The 22,721-nt window shown below is 38.3% G+C and overlaps 1 protein-coding gene across 2 annotated transcripts in view; it reads right to left on the bottom strand.

Moving 5' to 3' along the window:
• Positions 1 to 22,721, bottom strand: part of PARL (presenilin associated, rhomboid-like) — a 98,184-nt gene that overhangs the window by 17,211 nt on the left and 58,252 nt on the right. The window contains exons 2-7 of one of the 2 annotated variants that reach the window (XM_006869806.1): positions 20,089 to 20,284; positions 19,128 to 19,268; positions 14,109 to 14,157; positions 9,311 to 9,406; positions 8,161 to 8,310; positions 6,549 to 6,619 (exon numbers count right to left, since the gene is read on the bottom strand). In XM_006869806.1, coding sequence (XP_006869868.1) covers positions 6,549 to 6,619; positions 8,161 to 8,310; positions 9,311 to 9,406; positions 14,109 to 14,157; positions 19,128 to 19,268; positions 20,089 to 20,284 — 703 coding nt within the window. The remainder of the gene's footprint in view (positions 1 to 6,548; positions 6,620 to 8,160; positions 8,311 to 9,310; positions 9,407 to 14,108; positions 14,158 to 19,127; positions 19,269 to 20,088; positions 20,285 to 22,721) is intronic. The other variant, XM_006869807.1, reaches the window with a different exon arrangement.

Here is a 22,721-nt window from a genome sequence, read left to right as displayed (position 1 = left end):
TGGAGTTCGTTGAGCTTCTTGAATTTTTATCTTTTCACTTTTCAGGATGTTAGAGAAATTTTCTTCCAGCAGTTCTTCAACTGTTTCCTCTGTGGACTTGTGTGATTCTTCTTGTTTTGGAATGCTGATAATTCTTTGTTATTCCTCTTTATATTGTCCAACATGAATCTTAGACCTTCCTCCGAATTTTTTATCCTTTTTTTGTGTTTGTTCTTCTACCATAGTGGTATTGAGAGAACAATTTGTCTTCCAGCTCACTGGTTCCACCTTCCATCTTATCTATTCTACTCCTCTGCCCTTTCAGAGTGCTCTCTAATTCTGTTATTTTGTTATTGATCGTTTGGACCTCTTTCTGTAGGTTCTGAATTGTTTCCAATGCTGTTTCTATCTTATTTGATTGTTCCTATAACACTTTACTAACTTCTTCCTTATTTTTTTCAACTCCATTGTAAAGAGTTTTGAAACATTTTATAATCATTTTTCTGAATTCTTAGGCATTTATTTCCAAGGTCTGTCCTCCTTCCAGATCCAGGTCTACTTCTAGGTCATTTGTCTCAGACATTTTATCTTTTTTCTGGACATGTGCTGATATGGTCATCTGCTTCTGCTTCTTAGACATGTTTAATGTTTATCTGTGGCCTTAATACTTAATTATGTGTTTTGGAAATTTTTTATGCTTTCGGATTGCTTCCAGGAAGATGTGATCAGGATGTGGGCTTCCCTTTTCACTCTTCTTATTGCTTACTTTCACAGGTGTTGTCTGTTTCCCTGGTATATGGCAGCTGGTATTGGTTCTTGCCTGGGTTTTGGTGTTTTATAGAGTGTGATTGTAGCTTGGCTATATGGCACCAGTTACTGACTCTTCTTGTGTAATACAGGGAGACAGAGTCCTCCAAAGGCAAAGGGGGGGTATATAAAAAAAGCAGGACCAACAAAAACAAGACTGAATACTGCAATCTCTAATCATAGAAAAGAGATAGGAGGGAGGGAGAGAAGAAAAAAAAATAATAAATCTGTAGCTTATTATGAGTATGGCCTAAGTTCCTGCCTTTAAAGCTGCCCGAGAAATTCCAAGTTGCCAGTGTTGGTTGTTAAGCTACACCTCAGGCTCCAATCTAACCTTTGGCCTGTTTTGCCTTAAAACTCTCTTTCTCTTCCTTCAGCACTCTCCTACTCTTTCCTGTAATAAAAAACAGAAAAAAAAGGAAACAGATATTAAAAGTTCAGGGCCTCTGCCTGGGTTGAGTATCTGTGTGCATGCGTGGCAGAAGAAACCACCAGTGGCGAGGGTGTAGGGTGGCCACTTGGCTCAGGCTCTCCCTCTATTCACCAAGCCAAGATCCATCTGATGTCAGCAATGATATCCTTCATTCGCTATCCTCATCTGAATCTGGCGTGAACCTCTGGCAGTTCCCTGTCAATGTACTGTTGCAGCTATTTTAAAAATTATCTTTAGAAAATTTTACTTACATATGATATTAATGATACTGGCCAAAGATTTGTTCGTTCTGTTAGGTTGCCTCTTTTTGGAATGGACACAAATATGAATGTCTGTCTTCCAATCAGTTGGCCAGGTAGCTGTCTTCCAAATTTCTTGGCATAGATGAGTGAGTGCTACATCAGTTTTATTCAAAGATTTCAATTTGTATCCCATCAATTCCCATTGCCTTGTTCTTTGTCAGTGCCTTTCGTACAATTTGCACATTTTATTCCTTCACTACCATTGGCTTATGCTACCTCTTGAAATGATTGAATACCATCTTCTTTTGGCACTTTCTGCATCACTCAATATTTCAAGTCGATGCTTGAATTTTTTCTTCATTTCTTTCAGCTTAGGAATTGCTCAGTGTATTCTTTTTTCCCCGTTTGTTTTTCTAACTCTAGGTTCATTATTACACTTGACTTTGTCTTCTTGAGTTGCCCTTTGAAATTCTTGGTTCACCGCTTTCACCTCATTTCATTCTTTTGCTTTAGCATCTCTCTGCTGGAGAGCAAGTTTCAGAGCCTCTTCTGACATCCATTTTGGTCTTTTCCTTCTTTTTTGTCTTCTTAATGACCTTCTGCTTTCTTCCTGAATGACGCTGTTTTATTTTGTTTTTATTAGAGTTTTTGGTGAAAGCTTGCACAAGTTAGATTTCCATCTGACTATTTGCACCCAAATCTTTCAGTGACATTAGTTACATTTATTGTTGTTGTTAGGTGTCATCGAGTCAGTACCGACCCATAGAGACCTTATGCACAGCAGAACGAAACACTGCCCGATCCTGGGCCAACATCATTACCACTGACACGCTTGAGTCCATCGATGTTACTACTTGGCCAATCCATCTCGTTGGGGGTCTTCCTCTTTTTCTCTGACCCTCGAACATACCAAACATATCCTTCTCCAGTGACTGTTCCCTCCTGACAATGTGCCCTAAGTATAAGAGACGAAGTTTGGCCATCTTGGCCTCCAAAGAGCACTCTAGCTGCACTTCTTCCAAAACGGATCTATTGGTTCTTTTGGCAGCCCGTGGCACTTTCAAGATTCTCCAACACCATAAATCAACTCTTCAACGGTCTTCCTTATTCACTGTCCAGCTTTCGCATGCATATGAGGTTACTGAGAGTACCAAGGCTTGGGTCAGGCGCACCTTAGTCCTCAAGCTAACATCTTTGCTCTTCAACACTTTAAAAAGGTCTTATGCAGCAGATTTGTGTAATGCAATACGTCATTTGATCTCTTGACTGCTGCTTCCTTAGAAGGAGAGCACAGATCTCAGAACATTTCAGACACTAGGCTGAAATGGCAGAACTTGGAAAGGAAAACCTCATATAAACAGAGATTAAGAATCAAAATTAAATCCTATATTCTATATTTAAGATCAATTATCTGCTTCTGTACAGTGGCCAAGCTGGCTTCCATGCATGCAAGAGTATAAATCTACACTTCTACCACACAGGGTTCTTCAGAAATCCTGATGGACTCTGAAGAGAACAATCACTGATCATGTGGAAAGACACACACATCCCACTTTCCTCCATCTGTTCATCTTTTCCACAGTCCTGCAGCACTCTATGCCTTAATGGCTACAAAACTTACTGGGTGCTGGTTTCCTATAGTTACATAAATTCAGAAAGATCTGTCTGGCTGGTACTTCCACATCAGTCCCAAATCCCTCAGCACATACTGTATTAAGCAGAGCAGATGTCAATGCCACTAAGGACTGGGGAGTGTGAGTGAGCAGCAATCCTTCACCCTCCAGGCTTTAAGGCATGTGTCAAACTTGAATATCCTATGCCTATTTTTAAACAGTACCTAACAAAAGTCAAGTTGTGGCCTTATTTGCAGACAGAGAAAAAAGCCCCATAAAAAAATACTTTTCCCTGAAACAAAATTAATTTTATATGTGAAAAATAGCATTAAAATTCCCCAATTTACTTTTTCATAGGTGGTTATATTTTCCATCTAAAATACTCTATATGTTTAAATCTGTGCTATGTAAAGTCAATTTCTTTGAAATTACAACTTATTACATTCATTGTACATTATTTTCATGATAGAAAGTAGTTCCATTATACTTCTAGAACTTTAGGACATTTATCTGTACAAATCCAAACTTACTTGTATGTTTGAATAAGTCAAACTAGCTGTTTTGAAATGTTTAGGGCCCCCTTCCACAGACAGAAAATTTTCACCTTTTCTAGAGAGAGGCTTTTACTAATCTTTTGGAAACAGACCCTCTTCTAATGAAAATGTCACAATTATATATATTATGTATATTTTATATATAATTCCAGACCCAAGAGGTCCAGATCCCTAGTTAAAGGTAAAGATTTTTGTTCTCCATCAATAATCTGTGTGTATACAGGCATATCTGGTTTCAGACCAAACAAAACAATACTGTACACAGAACAATATTTGGATTCCCAGTGCATATACAGGATTGTTTTTGGTTTGGTTTTTTTTACACTACATTACAGTCTATTGAGTGTGCAATAGCCTTATAAAAAAGTCTGAAATATTATGAGATTTACTAAACTGTGACACAGACACATGAAATGAGCACATTCTGTTGGGAAAATAGACTGATGGACTTGCTCAACACAGGGCTGACACAAAACTTCAATGTGTAAAATCACAGTGTCTGCAATAAAGCAAGACACAATAAAACAAAGGCATGCCTGTACATCGATGGCTGCTGTTTCTGTTGTGTGCTGTGGAGTCAGTTCCAACTCACAGCAACCCTGAACAGGGTTTCTGAGGCTTTAAATCTTCATGAGGGCGAAACTCTCTTTTTCCTCTCATGGAGTAGCTGGTGAATCTGAACCACCTACCACGCAGTTAATTGGAGTTGGTTCTGACTCACAGGTTCCCAATGCTGCAAATCTTTACCAGAGCAGAATGCCTCATCTTTCTCCCATGAAACAGCTGTCCCAACAGTTGTCCCTGCGGTTAGCAGCCCAATTCATAATTATTAGGCTACCAGAGCTCCTTGTACATTGATTATACACATATATGATTTTCACTTATTAAGAATATCAATAATCTTCATATGTCATACTGTGGTTGCAGTTCAGTGTTCCAACAGTCACGATGACTCTGCATATGGTTTCCAAGGACAATCTGTAGGTTTGAACTGCCGAACCTGTGGTTCGGCAGCTCAAACTAGGATCCCATTTATCATTGTTAATGCTGTTTGAATATTTTTCTACTGTAAATTTTAACAAGATTTATACTCAGTGCCCCCTAAGCAAAAAAAAAAAAAACTCCCCTCCACTGTGATTTTCAAATGAATTTGCTCTAAGAGACCTTCGGCTTCTAGAAGCGAAGCACTATTAAAGATCTTGGATATTACCTGTGAGACAAACAGATGATTATTCTGAAGACTAAAAGTAAAACTACCACCTCCACTATGCATTTAATATAATACTTGTACTGCCAATCAAAATAGGTATTAATCCCATCTTTACATGGGGAAGCTGAGGTTCTGAGGTTGAGAGGCTAAATAATATGTCTTGGAAATCATCGGATTCACACCCAGCCTGTCTAATTCTAAATACCATACAGCCAGGTTCTACCCATTTTGGACTTCAGTTTCTTACCTGTAAAGTGGGAATAACAATTGTCCTAAGACACATCAAAATGTCCTCTCTAATCCTCTCAATTTATGAGTAAAGTCTCCGTGTCCTCAGAGCCCCTAAAGTCCTCCAGAAAATACTCATTCTTGTGGTATATGCTAGAGGTATACACAATGTTTATTCCTCAACTAAACTCAGAGTCCACTTCTGATACATCTTAGAGGTCACTGCTTTCATATAAAAGGTGCTAAGTTATTGAATGAGATCGAGAAAATTTGATTTGTAGTATGTAAATTGTACCAGAAGCAAATTTCATTAAGAAACACATTCTATGGGGAAAAAATAAGTTAAGAAAACACACAGGTCATAGGTCAAAACAGTGGTTACTACAGGACAATCGTTGTGTGCCATGAAGGGGTCAATTCATAGTGACCCTATGGATCGAGTAAAATTTCCTAGGCTGTGGTCTTTATAGGAGCAGATGGCCAGTCCTTTTCTCCCTCAGAGTCCTGGTGGATTTGTCACAGACCTTTCTGTTAGCAGCTCCATGCTTATTCAAAATAAATTGCCTTAGAGTTTCTTTAAACATGAAACTCCCTACTTGAATGCAATTAAGTGCTTTACTATTCAAATAGGTTCAAATTGAATGTAAAGAACAGTACACAAAGATTTCCACATGCATAAAAATCTGCCATTAATTAAACTCAAAGGCAAGGCTGTATTTTTAAAGAGCATTAAGAACGTAAGTTTCTGAGGGTAGAAATCTTGGCCAATTTACTCACTGGCTGGCCTCCTCCTCCCAGTTCCCTGCACAGTGCCTGACACACAGATGATACTGAAATACTGACTGAAGAAGGGGCTATAGGACCAGATTCAAATCCATAACGTGAATTTCCCAATGCTAGGTTAGGCTCTCTGGTTTATGGGAATGGAAAGTCACTGTTTTTACTTAATCCTCTTGATATGTACTCTGTTCCAGTATGTGTATAGAAATGACCAACTGTTACAAGATACAGCCAGCTGTGTGAGGACAGATTTTCTTCTAACCAAAACAACAAATTACAGAAGCACATATGAGACTCTCGGTATCTTCTATTAATTAAACATTAAAGAAGATCCACAAAAATGTAAAAGAAATACTGGTCTTCCCATGATATCTTTTACTTCTAAATATATTTTTGTTAATGAGTTCAATGTCAGTATTTTTAAATGAACGAATATGTTTAATATTTGTAAAAAGCTAAAGTCTGAAATCTATTAAGCTTCACAAAAGTTTAAATTCTAAATTAGATGCAGATTAATGATATTGATTCAATATTAATTTCCTGGTTTTGATTACAGACCTGTATTTCTGTTAAGATGCTAGTTAATAATTGGGTAAGTTACATAAAAGACATATGGGAAAACTCTTTATTATTAATTATGCAATGTTTCTGATCTAAAATTATTCCAAAATGAAGTTAAAATTTCAAGCTAGATATACTTACTGCACCAAGTGATGGCCCATATCTTCCGGTGGCAACTTTACACACATAGCTGACAAAATTGGAAATGACACCTGGGAAATAAGTTACGTGTCAGTAATTTAAGAGAGGTATATAGTAGTCTCCGTTTCTGATCTCCACTCCCCACACACTAACGGTGTCAGGTTTCTATCTGGAGCACTATAAGGGTGCAGACATGAATATTTAACCTGTTATCACTTCGGGTACTTATAAAGGAAGAGAAATCGGGCACATGGCACAACTTGCCAGGTGATGTAAGTCATTCACTTTACCTCTCGGGTATCATGTCCCTCATCTACAAAATGAAAACAGAGACTGTTTCCAAACTCACAGCTGTCTCCAAATGCTCTGGGCTACCCTCTGGACACACTAAATTGGAATCCCCAGGTGGGCTCAGGGATGGTGTATCTTCCCAGCTCCCTGACGAAATGCTGACAGCAGGCCTGTGAGCCACTGGACTTCACAGGCTCCTTTAGTGCCAATGCCATTTGCACGGGACCTCTACCAGAATATGGCTCATTTTAAAAAACAACTTTCTATATTGTAAGAATTAATGGTATCTACAAGGTCACTGTGTCCACAAGAACATGACCAGCGCCTGGGACAAAATAACACATTACCTTACAGGCCAAAGACAATGTTCATCTACTCTGGAGGGACGAGGTGCAAATGAACAATCAATTAACATTGATGGAGTCCCTGCTCTATGCCTGTGTTTCGTGCTTTTATACAATTCTCTCTAAAACGCCTTGTTACGAGACGGTAAGTATCAATACTGCCGAGAGGTTTTGTGTTTTCTGCAACATCACATAATTGGTAACAGAAATAGGTTCTGAACTTAGGTCTGCTATATCCGTGCTCAGTGATTTCTTCACAGGGGCTAAGTGCCAGATATGCTATTTTTAAATTCAAGGATTTGGGGGATAAATTTTTATACTTTTTTGCAAATAGGTGATCTGAATCAGGAGATTCTTCAAAGCATATAATGTTCTCCTTGTGTATATCTATATGCAACTTTTAACCAAAGGATTGCTCTCATGTTGAACATATGTAAGTAAAACTCGACCAATTAACCAATTTGGCAGCATCTAGGGACTTCGAATTGCGTGCCCCACATAAAATAAATGATGACGTCTCCAGGACCAAGAGAAGTGGTCACTCATTCTTCACAAGGGCTTTGGTTAGCTCTGTGTTACGCTTTCGTGGGAACTCAACATACTGAAGGAATGAACCTGCGTCTAAGACAGTTGGGAAGTCTGGGAACCAGTACTCTATGAAGTGGTGGGACTGAATAGAGAAATCAAGGTCCTACATGAGAAAAAGTATGTGCTTAAATTCTACACTAATTCCCAATCCCTGTCTATTCTGACTAATTTTAAATTGGGCACACTTAAATAACACATGTAAGAAGAGGAACTCATTAAAGTGAGAGCAGGAAAGAGAAGAGCTCCCCCCAGTCTATGGGACGCTTCCTACATGCAACCAGAGGGACACATGCACAAGCACACACTATGGGTCATCCATCTCTTTTTGCCTTTTTCCAGACAGGTGAGAGGGTTTATACTTACAAGATCGCCGGTAAAAGAGAAATTACCTGCTGACAGGTACACTGCCATGAACTGCTCCTGACCCAGAATGTTTACTATGCTGGAGGAGAAGCTCCACAGAACGTACATGTTTGCTGCCATGTGGAACAAGGAGAAATGGCTGAACGTGGACAGCAGCATTGGAGAGCAAAGGACCTCTGCAAGAAAAAGAAAAACACAGTTTATTATGAAACACAACACAGACAGTCAAATTTTAGTGTCTTATCAGTCAGTCATAGGAAACAAAAACATTCAGTAAAAGCAAAACAAAAAGTGACATTTTTCAAAGTGATAAAAAGTTCTCTTTATTTTCTGATTAGTATAAAAAATATATAAGGATCTCTGTTAGTGTAGTAGTTACATAATGAGCTGCTAACCTCAGGATCAGCAGTTCAAAACTATCAGCTGTTCTGCAGGACAAAGATGAGGTTTTCTGCTCTTGTAAAGATTTACAGCCTCAGAAACCCTGTTCAGGGTCGCTATGAGTCAGAACCAACTCCACGGCACACAACAAAAAAAATATATACTTAAGCAATCAATAAAAGTTTTCAGCTGAATGAAAGCAACTTGTCCTTATAGCAAAAATTAGACAGAAAGGAAAATAAGTATAATTTATTTGAGTTATAGGCACAGAAGTTAAATATAAAATTCCCTTCAAAGAGTAAACTTGTACTGGCCATGGGTTTTTATTCATTACAAACAGTTAAATACCTCCTATGCACTATTTTGGGAACATGGTGACGCCAAAGGATAGTCACAAGCGTGGCAGTTTGAGTCCACCAGCTGCTATGCAGGAGGAAGATGAGGCTTTTTGCTCCCATAAAGATTTAAAGCCTCAGAAACCATATTCAGGGTTGCTATGACTGGGAACCAAGTCCACATACTAACAACCTCAACAACATGCACTAGTTTAAGCACCTGGGATACAATCGTCAGAGAGATGCTTGTCCTCATGGAGAGTTTTCTTATAACTGCTGACAAGTAGCTCATTTTTTCTCCTATAGTATTTAAATTAACATATATATATATATATATAGGGAATTCAAAAGTTTACAGAAAAATTCCACCATCTTTTAATTCCGTATTTTCCATGAACTTCTTGAAGCTCCCTCATAGCTTATGTCTTCCCACAAGATAAAATCACAGATTTAAACTTACTGGAAGCTGGATTGGATGTGAAATATCGGATCATAGTCCGCTGTAGAGAAGGTACTCTCCATAAACAGAATACGATGACATTTGCAGCTATGATACCTACAAAATAAATAATAGTTTAGGGAGGTTAAAAATAAGAGCAAATAAAGTCCACTTGAGTAAGAATTTCTAGCACATTTAAATAAGAGTATGATGTACTTGGTGGAGGGAGAGGGAGAAAGTATTCCAATGAGCTAAGGAAAGTCACTGAAATCAATACGCAAAGTATTAAAGTGCCACTTGATGGTAAAGTCAAACAAGTCCTTCATTCACCCAGGTTCATATTTTATTTTGTGAAAACAGTTTATCCTTCCCAATAAATAGCAGTGAGAATTCTAACTACTGATAACAGTCAAGCCAAAGATCGAAATGATTTACAGAGTTAGGTATTATAGTTTTAAAACTTAGCATTCCACCTCCCCCCTTTTTTTTTGCATGATATCCTTCTAAAGTTACATGGAAAGTTAATGTAAATAACTATGGATTATCTGAGCAGATGAAGGTCCACATGTATGAGAAAAATACTCATCTTACAAAGATTCAGGAATAATTGGCAACTGCTTTAAAAAATATATTTGCATATAGGAACTAGGTGACTATTTCACTTTTCTGAACTACCACTAAAGGGAGTCATTGCATTAACTGAACTAAGTATTTGGTCACATTTTAGAGAAGACATTTAGTTGTTCTTGAAAACTATAGTCCTTAAAAATTTCATTATTTTATGACCTATCACAACGCCCTGCATATCATAGGCACTCACCTACTTGTTAGAACTAAAGAAATTTGAACATTTATTCTTCTCAATCTCTCTAGTCAACAGACAAGTAGTACTTTTAACTTCTACAGTGACAAGAACGATTCCATTTTTAAAAGATGATCCACACTGTGCAGTCCCTGCCAGCTGCTGCGTCTTGCGGCTTCCCCTCTGCCTTCCACATTTACTCTTCTGTAAGGCGCTTGGCCATCTCTTCTTGCTTCTAGTCTATCTAGGTTTTGCTCTTCAACTTGAGGGTTAGGTAGGAAAGGAAGCTACCATTTTTCATAGATTCTAAGCTATTTTTTACCTGTTTTAATATCTGAAACCTGGATGCATCTTACAATTGGTGGGTGGCACAGATTAACTGGCAGCATTTGTTTTCTTTTTCCATAGCACACTAAAGAATGTTTGACTGCATGGTCAGTGAACTGATTCCATCAATTGTATCAGAAGTCTCACTAGCAGACAGTACGACAGATGTTATAACATATTTCGTAAATAACTAACTAAAAATTTCTCAAAGATAGACTGGAAACTGTGAATGAAGCAAGATAAGCTGCAAATACATGACCAACACACAAAAAACGGCTGTTTTCCTATACAGCAGGAGCAAACAATCCAAAAGGAAATTAAGAAAACAATTCCATTTATAATAGCATCCAAAAGAATAAACTATCTGAGAATAATTTAACCCAGAAGATGAACTATACTGAGAACCATAAAAGTACTGAAAGAAACTAAAGGAAACCTAAATAAATGAAAAGACATACACGTTCACGGAACGGAAAACTTAATATTGTTAAGATGTCAATGTTACTCAAAATGATCCACAGATTCAACACTATCCCTATCAAAATCTTAAAAGCTTTTTTTTAAAACAGAAATAGAAAAGCTGATCCTCACAGTCATATGGAATTGCAAGGAGCCCTGAAAAGTCCAAACAATCTTGAAAAACAAGAACAAAGTTGAAGAAATCCCATTTGCAGATTTCAAAACTTACTACAAAGCTATAGTAATCAAAACAGTGTGGTATCACATAAGGATAAGACATATAAACCAATGGTTTAGCGTTAAGAGTCAAAACAAAACATACACACATACATTTATGACCTATTGATTTTTGACAAAGGTGTCAAGTCCATTCAATGAGCAAAGAGTAGTTTCTTCAACAAATGGTGCCAGGATAACCAGGTATCCACATGCAAAAAAGAATGAATTGGATGACTACTTCTCCCCATATACAAAAATTAACTCAAAACAGATCAACAACCCAAGCGTAACAGCTAAAACTATAAAACAATTAAAAGAAAACATAGAAGAATAAATCTTCAAGATCTTGATGCACAATTAAGACACTTTGGTGCATAAAAGGACACAGCATGTGTTATCTGATACGGTCTTAATATCCACAACATATTGAAACTCTTTTAAAAAACTCAACACAGGCAACCCAATTAAAAAATGGGCAAAATTCTTTAACAGACATTTCTCCAAAGATATACAAATGACAAAAAGTACACACTCATACTCAACATCATTAGTCACTGTTGTTGTTAAATACCACTGAGTCATTTCTGACAGCATTCTTGTACAGGGTTTTCGATGTTGCAAATCTTTAAGGGAGCAGAAAGCCTCATTTTCTCCTGCAGAGCAGCTGGTGGGCTCAAACCACTGACCTTGAGTTAACAGTCCAGTGCTTATCCTACAGAGCCACCATGCTCCTCCATTAGTCATTGGTAGTGGTGGACACATGCCACAGAATCGGTTCTGACTCAAGCAATCCTGCATAGAGTTTCCAAAGCTGTAAATCTTTATAGAAGCAGAAAGCCTCATCTTTCTCCTGCAGGATGCCTGGTAGTTTCGAACTGCTGACCTTGAGGTTAGCAGCCTGACTTGTAACCACTATGCTACCAGAGCTCCTTCTATTAGTCATCAGGAAAATGCAATTTTTTTTAAAAAAGGGAAACTATCAAGTGTTACCAAAGATGTAGAAAAATTGGATTCCTCATCCATGCTTCTGCACGTGAAATGGTAGTTACTGTGGAAAACAGTTAAATAAAATTTTAAAAATAAACTCTCATGTTGCTGTTGTTAAGTGCTGTCAGTTGGTTCTAATTCATAGCAACCCTCTATAGGGTTTCCAAAAAGTAGCTGGTGGGTTTGAACTGCCGACCTTGCAATTCAAACCAATCTTGTGGTCCAGTGCCTATCCTACAGCGCCACACCAGGACCCAACAATTCTACTTCTATGTATGCACCCTATGAAATTGAAAGCAGGGATATAAATATTTGTATACCAATGTTCATTGCAGAAGTATTCATAATAGCCAAAAGGTGGAAACAACAGATTAACATATAAACAAGATGTGGGACAGATGTACAATGGAATATTTACTCAGCCAGAAAGAGAAATAAAGTCCTGATACACACACTACAACATACATGAGCCTTGAAAACATTATACTAAGAGAAATAAGCCAGATACAAAAGGTAAATTATTGTATGATTCTACTCATATGGAATATCTAGAATACACAAACTCACAGAGCTAGAAAGGAAAGCAGAGAAGAGGAAGAGATGGGGAGTTAATGTTTAATTGGTATAGTTTCTGTTTAAAGTTATGAAAACGCTTTGGAAATAGATGGTGACAACTACATAACATTGTGAATGTTAACTAATTGTATGCTTAAAAAATGGTTAAAATGGCAAATTTATGTATTTTTTAGCATAATAAATTTTTTAAAAATTTGAAGTTTTTTCTTAAAAGTACCCTTCCTCTACTTGTTAAGTGCTGCCAAGTCAGTTCCTTAGGTGGTAGGTGGCCACAAAATAGCTAATATGAGTAGGCACCATAACATCTAATCACATTTGAGGGTAAAAAAAAAAAAATTGCTATTCCTTGGGAAGTGTTTCTTTCCCATCTGTACAACTGCTGAATAGCTTAAAAGTCCACTTTTCAAACTCTTTCAAATGAAGATGTGGTGGTGGTGTTAAGTATCGCTGAGTCGCTTCCAACTCATAACTACCTTGCATAGGGTCTCCAGGGAGTGCCTTGTGGGTTTGAATCACTGACCTTACAGGTTAACAGTAGAGTGCTTATACAGTGCCACACCAAGACTCCTTTCACATAAGTACATTTATATAAATATTACACAGGTGCTCTTTAAAAAGCTAGGTCTGCCTTCCCATAAAAATTTACAAAGAACAACAAAAACAATCATCATGGTGATGTGCATAACATGCTTACATTCAGAGGGTTTTATACACAGCCTGGTGTAGTATAGATAATGTGGGCTTTAGAATGAGACAGACCTGGGTTCTGAAACTCAGCTCCACTACTTACTAGATGTGTGACCTTGAACAAGTTTCTTCTCTGAAAGTCAAGTTTCCTTATTTGTAAAAAGGGAGACAACTACCTTGTATGAAATCCTGTGAAGGAGGGAAAAGAATGTATATAAGACACCTTGAATGCAGGAAGTAGGAGCCCTGGTGGGGCAGTGATTAAGCATGATTAAACATTTGGTTGCCAACTGAAAGGTCAGCAGCTGGAGCCAACTCTATAGAAGAAAGATGTGGCAGTCTGCTTCTGTAAAATTCTACGGGGCAGTTCTACTCTGTCCTATAGGGTTGTTACGAGCTGGAATCGACTTGACAGCAGTGGGTTTGATTTTTCTTTAGTTATACAGATGAAATCTTGCCTTTGGTTTCTTTAAAAAGGGAAATCAGGACTACTACTAATCTATTTCACAAACCAGGATTCTAAAACAAAGGTAGACCACTTGCTCAGCAACAAAAACTACATAAAAATGAGGAAATTACTGTTCCAGCATGTCATGTAAACCACACTTCTTTTTAAAGCATCACATTAGTCTGTAGGCACAGAAACCCTGTTCTCTAAACCACTGGTGAGCACAGTACAAAAGTCATAGCCTATGACATACTGTACCTTTTGGTTTGATTTCTCTTCCCTTGAATGGCTAAAACGTGTAAGCTAACACAAACCTGTCACAGTCCGCTGGCCATCACTTAGGTTATTCCACCACTTGTTAATCTAAAACAAAAGGAAAATTGCATATCACCCTATGTAAAATACAGACTAGAGAAAAGAAAATACTTTGTGTATAAAAGAGGGACTCTTCATCTATAAAAGTCACTGGTGAACAACAGACATAATGAAGGTGTAGTAGAGAGGAAAATACATGTGCTATATAGTCGGACAGACTACATTCTCTATAGAGTTGTTATTAACTTTGGGACCTTGACCATGTTACTTCCAAACTTCAGTCCTGATCTGCAAAACAGGGACAATATTAGACCCTTAGCAGTGTTGTAAAGGAGTTGTAGGTAGTTAAGCTAACTGAAAGGTTAACAGCTTAAACCCCCACCAGCCACTCTACAGGAAACAAGATGTGACTCTGCTTCCATAAAGACTGTTGTTGTTGCTGTTAAATGCCATCAATTCAGTTCCGACCCATAACGACCCTGTATACGGTTTCTGAGGAGCAGTTAGTGAGCTTGAACCACCAACTTTGAAGTTCAAACCGACTTGGCAGTCCAGCGCCTTAACCGGACTCCTCTGTAAAGATTAGAGCCTTGGAAACCCTGTGGGGCCGCTCTACAGCATCACAAGGAGTCCATTTACTTGATGGCGGTGGGTTTTTGGTAGCAATGTTGTCATGAGAAATATCAATTAAATCAGATCTATACCAGTAACATGTATACCAAATTCACCAACGATCTACCTGGTTTGTCTTTATTATTGTTTTCTAAGAGATTTTTTTTTAAGCTTTCTCATTCCCACTTTTACTTTTCTTTGATTTGCTCCTTGAGAGATCAAGAAAAACCCAAAATCTTAAGTCTTAGATTCCTGAATTAATTTAAACTCATCTCATGACTTACGTGGCCAAGAGGTGCTGCTTTTGAACAATTAAGACAAAAAGACTTTATGCAAGCAGAATTTTCTGGTTGTGACTCCATTACATTTGCTGCAAAATATACTAACAGTGGGTTGGGGATTGGAGAAGGCTGAAACCCCCATTACACAGCAGCATGACAGAGAGCAGTGCCCTCATTAGACTTCAAAGAACTGAAGCTATCCTTAGTTGGGTGAGACCCACATAATTAAGTTTTACACTTATAACAACTGTCACTCTGAATTCAAGAGTAAGAAGATACAATTCCATCTGTAGATACCAACTTTAAATTTGGAGAGGGAAAACACTCAAATGACTGCATTAATATGAGGGGGCTTCAAAAGTTGGTGGAAAAATGGAATGATATTAGAATTTTTCCATGAATATGTTTAAGCCTCCTCATATTCTAGGTTAGAGTTTCTTCATAGATTTCCCAAATCCACCAATTATTTTTTGTCTGGATATAATTTACAGCTGTAGTATTAGGACTATACTAGCCCTGGCTCAGATGTGGTCATTAGTTTTAGAAAGTCCACTAGTCACAGAGTTGGCTATTATTACTAAATCTGCTGCTTGCAGACACCTCAGAGCTCTGGGTCTACTGAGTGAGACCTCACCATTTACGCTCTTCCTATATACAGGGCGTAGTGGTTACAAATCTGGTTGAGAACCTCAGGGTCAGCAGTTCAAAACTACCAGCTGTTCCGCGGGAGAAAGATGAGGCTTTTTGCTCCTGTAAAGATTTACAGCCTTGGAAACCATGTGCAGGGTCACTATGGGTCGGAACCGGCTCCACGGCACATAACAACAATATACAGGGTGTGTGTCATGTGTTTCTAACCATGATACAACTGCTACAAGGAGCTGGTTTCAGTATAACTGCAGGACTTCATCTACCACTGTGAATGCTTCTTTGCATACTGGACACTCTAAACGTGTATCAACTTGTTCCTGACTGTCATTATTGGAAGAGATGTGATCTTTTCCTTATCTGCTAGGGAAGAGGATCCTAAAAGCTGGATTACAATGGCATCAAGCTCTGTCTGATCTCAGGCATAGTCCTCAGGGTTGGAGTACAGCATCTCATTCCAGGACAAAGGGTGTGGTGAACTTGGGAATTACAGGTTTTGCAGGAAAAGAGCTGTTGTATTGTTTCAATAACTGGAGGTCTTTCTGAATGATTACTTCCTCCAAATGGGATGGCTAGGTCCCCGAAAGTCAATGTGGGGAGAGAAAAAAAAAAAAAAAAAAGTCAATGTGAGTTTGAGGATCCCTCTCACTGGCTTCATTATCCTGGACCAGTGATTGCTACTTTAAAATGTTCTGCAATCTTGGGGAAACATTGAGTGCAGTCCAAATGGTCCGCAAACTCTGCAAAATGTGTTGATGGTGCTATTATCTGGTTGCCATAACCACCTAAAAAACTGAAATCGTCTGTCACTTCTTCAATGAAACCTGACTCACATCTGAGACATTCTCCAAGTTTGAGCTAACCTTGCTCCCCCCCACCTCTTTTTTTTTAACCTTGCCCTTTTAAAAGTGGCAGAAAAGCGGTGTACAGCTAACAGAGGTGCCCAAGCCTTTCTGGCCCTCTACCTTAGTGTGGCCAGGGCCCCATGGCCATGTCAGTCACAGGACCAGTGAGACTGAGATGGCACAGACAGACCCCACTGCCCATCTCCCAGCACTACAAAGGTATAAGAAGCTCAATCTGGTTTTAAAATTCTAACTGACAATATTATTCTATATTAAAATTGTTAATTTTTTTTCAGGTATAATAGTAGTATTGAGATTTAGGAGAAAGCCGTTCAAGGGAAGAGAAAAGTCTTAATCGTTCAGAGATATATACTGAGAATTTCATGGATGAAATATGTCTAGGTATGCTATATTATATTATCCAATGGTGGGGAGGGAGAGATGGAAAGGTAAGGAAAACAAAAGTGGCCAAGTGGCCAGTCAATTCATTATTTTGTATTTGAGATTTTCCATGATTAAGGTTTAAATAAATCAATCAATCTCAAAAAAAAAAAACACACCCTGAAACTGAACCAGATTTTGCAGAAGAGGAAAAACAAAAATTCAACTTAAAAAAAAAAAATTGCTGGACAATACATATGTGACTCCATTTTTGTAATTATAAGTAAATTGTCAATGTATGCGCTCCTAAACATTAATTCATCAATACATAGTAGTGTGGCAGGGATTCCCAGGACTTTCACTTTCCATGTTAAATTTATGTTGTTTTGATTTTCCTTAATGGGCATTGATTTTGTATTTTTTAACCTATCATTTGTTTAACTCTACTCTACACAATGGCACTTAAACAACAACGCTACACAAGCCCATCTTTGGATGAAATGAAGATAATTCATGTTGTTTGTATGATTTCTCACCCATCTTCTCCAGAACCACTGGGTATCAAAGTTTCACAGTGCACAGATGTGTTTAAAAAAAAAAACAACTTTCTGAGGAATCCAGGATTACAGAACAAACAGGTCAGTTGTTCTATCTTTTCAAATATATTGTGCTAAAAGAAAATCTGCTGCTGCTGCTGCTGCTTATGGTCATTTTTACCTGCGTTATGAAACATCCACTGCTCTTCCAGCATAAAGCCTCTGAAACAGATACAGCTCGTGCTTCATGTATGTATCTATGGGAACACAAGGTGGAGTAGGAGTCCCTTCTTCCTTGCTTTGAGGAATCTCAAACTAACATTACGAAGAAGAAAACATAAAACTTCTCAAACTCTCCCTGGCCAGAATTAAGTTTCTAGAAAGTGGAACATTTGAACACATACACCTTCTCTACAAACTGAGGGAGCAGTGTGCTATAAAAAACAATGGGAGAAACTGTGGTACATTCATACACTGCAGCACTATTCAGCAGTAAAAAGAAATGAGCTATCAAGCTATTTAAAAGAGCCTTAAATGCATATTGCTACATGATCTAGAAGTCAGTCTGAAAAAGCTATATACTGTGGGTCCAATAATAAAGACATTTTAGAAAGGTAAAACTAAAAAGACAGTGAAAACACCAGAGGTCATCAGGGGTTCAAGGAGAGGGGAGGAAGGGTGAGCAGGCTGACCACAGGCATTTTAAGGCAGCACACTGGTCTATAAGATGCTGTGATGGTGGACACATGACATTATATATTTGTTAAAACCCCTCGGGCTGTACAATGCAAAGAATGAACCCTATTGTAAACTATGAGCTGTAGTCAATAGTAATGTATTAAATATTGGTCCAGTATTTTCTATAAATCTAAAATTGCTCTAAAAATTAGTAAATTTTTTAAAAATCATTTTAAAAACAAACAAACGTAAGCACTCGAAAACCAAATGAACCTGGGTTCCAATATTAGCTTATGGTCTCCATGTTCAACACATATTGGCAAGTAAAATAAATTAAAATGTTTCCATATTTTATCTAAAAGGTAACATTTAAAAAAATCAGTTCCGATAGAGGGGCATCAGCTTACATATAAAGTAAATGAAAAACTCTGACTACATTTATACCTTTTTCTTGCATTCCCAACCCCAGAGTAGTTAGAAACAGTCAGACAGTGGTATGTGGGGCCATGGAGAAGCCTCTTCAAAATCTACATCCTAACCCCATCCCTGGTCAAAACCTCCTGTTAAGTTTATGGAAAATTTCTCTGTGGTTCTCAATGTTGTTGTTAAGTGCCGTCAAGTCAGTTCCGACTCATAGCGACCCTGCATAGGGTTTCCAAGGAGTGGCTGGTGCGTTTGAACTACCAACTTTGCAGTTCAAAACAACCTTGTGGTTGAACGCTTACTCTATAGCACCATACCAGGACTCCATATGTACCCCAAAATAACCAGTTATAAAGATAAAAGTAAAACAATGGCTGCTTAAGCTTTAGTAGGGCTAGGATGGAGTCCCAGACTACTGTTTAATAACTATCCCTAATGATTTTTGGTCAAGTACCACTGTCAAGTACAATACCACCAAACATACAAAACATTAGTAGACACTTACTGTGATCAAATGATTCTAAAGTGCAACATTCAGTGCTTATCATTGCTATTAACGCAAAACATTTTAAAAAGAGTGATCAACGACAATAAAGGAATGTTTGTCTTTTTACCTCCTTTCTGAAGTCTCCTTCCTTTTGTGGTCTTATGCTATCCAACCAGTCAGCTTTTAAACCATCAAAGTAACTCTGAACCCTGGATTTCAGTGATTCATATTGCCAAATAGCAGCTGATCCAAATGCACAGCCTGTAAACTATATAAAATTATATATAGATTAGATGTTACAAAAGAAACTTAAGAGGGAATATAGATCTATACATATTTCCAAAGACTACCTTGTTCATGACTTTAAAAAACCAGCGTAAGAAGCACCATTATATACTGGCATGCTTCCTTAACAATAATCTACTAAGCGAAAAGAACATTTCACCGTTTCCCACTTTATTAACATCACATTATCCTTTGGAGCTGTTTAAAGCTGGGTTTTTGTTGTTTTTAATTCAAAATACCAACTTACTATTACTTTGAATGTTATACCAAGTAAAGGACTGCTGAGTTTCTTCTCTAGGGTTTATGTTAACTGGGACACATCCAAATGAAAACTATTAAAATTCATGACCCTTTCATTTTGAACCCACCTGTCCTTATTTTGTTGTTATGTGCTGTCGAGTCGGTTCCAACTCATAGCAACCCTGTATAGGATTTCTGAGGAGGGGCTGGTTTGTTTGAACTGGCAACCTTGAGGTTAGCAGTCCAGTGCTTACTCTGAAGTGCCACACCAGGACTCTGTCCTTACTTTAAGGAACCCTATTAGAATAAATGGTACTTTAACACTGTGCCTATAACAAGGTGGTAGTGGTTATGTGCCGTGGAGTCGGTTCCAACTCAGCGACCCTGCAGTGGGTTTCCGAGGCTGTAAATCTTTACGGGAGCAGAAAGCCTCATCTTTCTCCCACAGAATGGCTGGTAATTTCAAATTGCTGACCTTGAGGTTAGCAGCCCAACTTATAACCACTACGTTACCAGAGCTCCTTGTAACAAGGCTGATAGCACTTAATGACGAAAGCTCTTACCCCAACAGTAAAAACTAAAGGCTTTAGAAGAGTCCTTATAGGATCGGGAGAAGGATAAAAGACTGTTTCTTCCACAGGAGGAATCAAAGAACTTCTCTTGTATGCTTCACCACTTGTTCCCGTGTCTGATCTTCGAGGTTCAACTTTCCTGGGTGCTTTTCTGAATCCACATTTTTGCTGAATAAAAAGGTTAAACCTATGGAGGGAAATAACAGATTAGAAACAGAGCTGTTTCCTGCAAGTATTGACCTCTATGAGCCTCCCCGCTTGGTCTGCATCACCACCGTTCACTTTCTTCTCTGCAGCCCTAACGAGTCAAGACCCCCAGGTAAAAGTCACACACCAAACATTTAACTGCATTTCTGAAAATGGAGCTCTGGTGGCACTGCAGGTTAGGCATTGGGCTGTTTACTGCAAGGTCAGCAATTTGAACTCTGAGAAAATATGAGGCTGTCTGTTCCCGTAAAGACTTAAAGTCTTGGAAACCTCATACAGAGTCGTTAGAGTCAGGTAGTGGGTTTTGTTTTGTTTTTCTCTAAAAAAGGTACAACACAAACCAAAGTAACCTTAGAATGTTCAGGTTGTTGTTTTGCATCCACCAACACAATAATCTGCACCCATCCCCCACACAAAGAACAAGAGCAGTCCCGTAATATGCAGTGTGGTCAAATTCCAAGAAAAAAAATTAAGGATAAGTATTATCCTTGACCCTATCTCAAATTCATAAAAGTATTCCCTTTTCTAAGTACTGATCATTATAAACTGATGGATGCCTCCCACCTCACCTCTCACTGACTTCACTACAGTTTGGAGGCATTGTTGTGAGTCCTTATAGCTTGACGTTCTCAAAACAATTCAAAGGGCCAATCACAACCCCCAATCTTATACAATTGCAATCCTTATTCTTCATGTTCAAATTGGTCTTTAATTCTCCTGAAGCTTCCCCTTTTTTCCTATCTCTGAATGACAGACAAGCTCAAAGGCTCCAAGCATTCCTTTCCATACTTTCCATTCAAACTCAACCCACATAAATTCTGAAAGTATGTTTTTCTTTTGTGACACTCCCTGTATCCTGACATACTATGCTTTTACTCGATTCAGAGCGTCTTGAAAGTAGACATAAGCAAGGCCTTTTCATCGTTGTCACCCAGTCCCTGAAACAAGATGTTGCTTACATTTTAACTGAATAAAAGGATAAATTCATTTTTGTGACTTGAATGACTTCTAAGTAGAGAAATGATTCAAAATATATTTCTTGGTTCCTAATCTCAATGTTCCAGTGCTGTGTTTCCAACTACATATTGTGTATTTCCACTTGAATATGTTCCAAATTGCATCAAAATTCAATATAGCAAAAAAAAAAAAAGGAACTAACTTTCTGTAAATGGTTTTATAGTTCTCAGTTGCTTATTATAAAGGTTAAAAATCAATAGTTCATTTTGGAGCTCTCTCCTCTATTCTTCCCATGCAATGAAAACCCAACTCATCAAAAATGTTTTTCAACCATAGTCTAGTCCTTTTCCTCGTGTCTGGGTTACAGCAAGTTTACTTAACTTCTAATGTTTTATTTTAATATGTTGCATGTTGTTGTTATTGTTAAGTGCCATCAAGTCGGTTCCGACCCATAGCGACCTTGAACAGGGTTTCTGAGGCTGTAAATCTTTACAGGAGCAGAAAGCCTCAACTTTCTCTCGTGAAACAGCTGGTAGTTTCAAACTGCTGACCTTGCAGTTCGCAGCCCGATTCGGAACCACTACACTACCTGAGCTCCTTTAATATGTTGCATACTCCCTCCAAATTAACATTCTACTTTCTTCACATCATTCAATAGTGAATTTTTCTCACTCAATAGTTCGTTCCCAAATGCCCTCTCTCTTGGAGGTTATAAGAACTTCATATTGTTTCAAATGCCTGCTTCCTGGTTACTAGAATCATGTATTGTATTGTTTGATATTTTTCGATGCAGACCTTCCAATGAACCCAAGCAGGCCACTCACATGCACGCAGAAGGCTGAAAAGGCAAATTGCCCAGTATGGGTGGGGCACGTAAAGTTTGTGTCATGAAGGGAAGGAAAGAGAATACAGACAACTCCTTAAAGGTAGGTTCGAAGCAACACTGTCCATGTCATTTTGATTAGCTTGGGACCTTTTAATAGGCACTAGGAATCCTGGTGTGGCTCTGCGGGTTAATGTACCAGACTGCAAAGCCATCTGAACTGCAAGGTCGGCAGTTCAAGCTTACCAGTTACTCCTCAGAAACCCTATACAGGGTTGCTATGGGTCGGAACTGACTCGATGGCACTTAACAACAAGAAGGAACCACTGAAAATATTACATGCTTACAACTTTCTTTTAAAGATAAATCTGGCAGCATAAAGGAAGAGACACAAGTCTGGACTCAAACACAACAGATTGGGCAGTCTTTCTTTCCGGTGTGCATAGTGTTGCTAAGTCGGAACCGACTGGACGGCACCTACCAACAATAGAAATCAAACAACGTATTACATTAGGCAAATCTGCTGCACAAGACCTTTTTACAGTGTTGAAGAGCAAAGATGTCAGCTTGAGGACTAAGTTGCACCTGACCCAAGCCATGGTATTTTCAATAACCTCATATGCATGTGAAAGCTGGA

Source organism: Chrysochloris asiatica, unplaced genomic scaffold (assembly GCF_000296735.1).
Source record: "Chrysochloris asiatica unplaced genomic scaffold, ChrAsi1.0 scaffold00135, whole genome shotgun sequence".
NCBI lineage: Eukaryota > Metazoa > Chordata > Mammalia > Afrosoricida > Chrysochloridae > Chrysochloris > Chrysochloris asiatica.
Note: the sequence above shows the minus strand (reverse complement) of the source record. Positions and strands in the feature narration are given on the sequence as shown.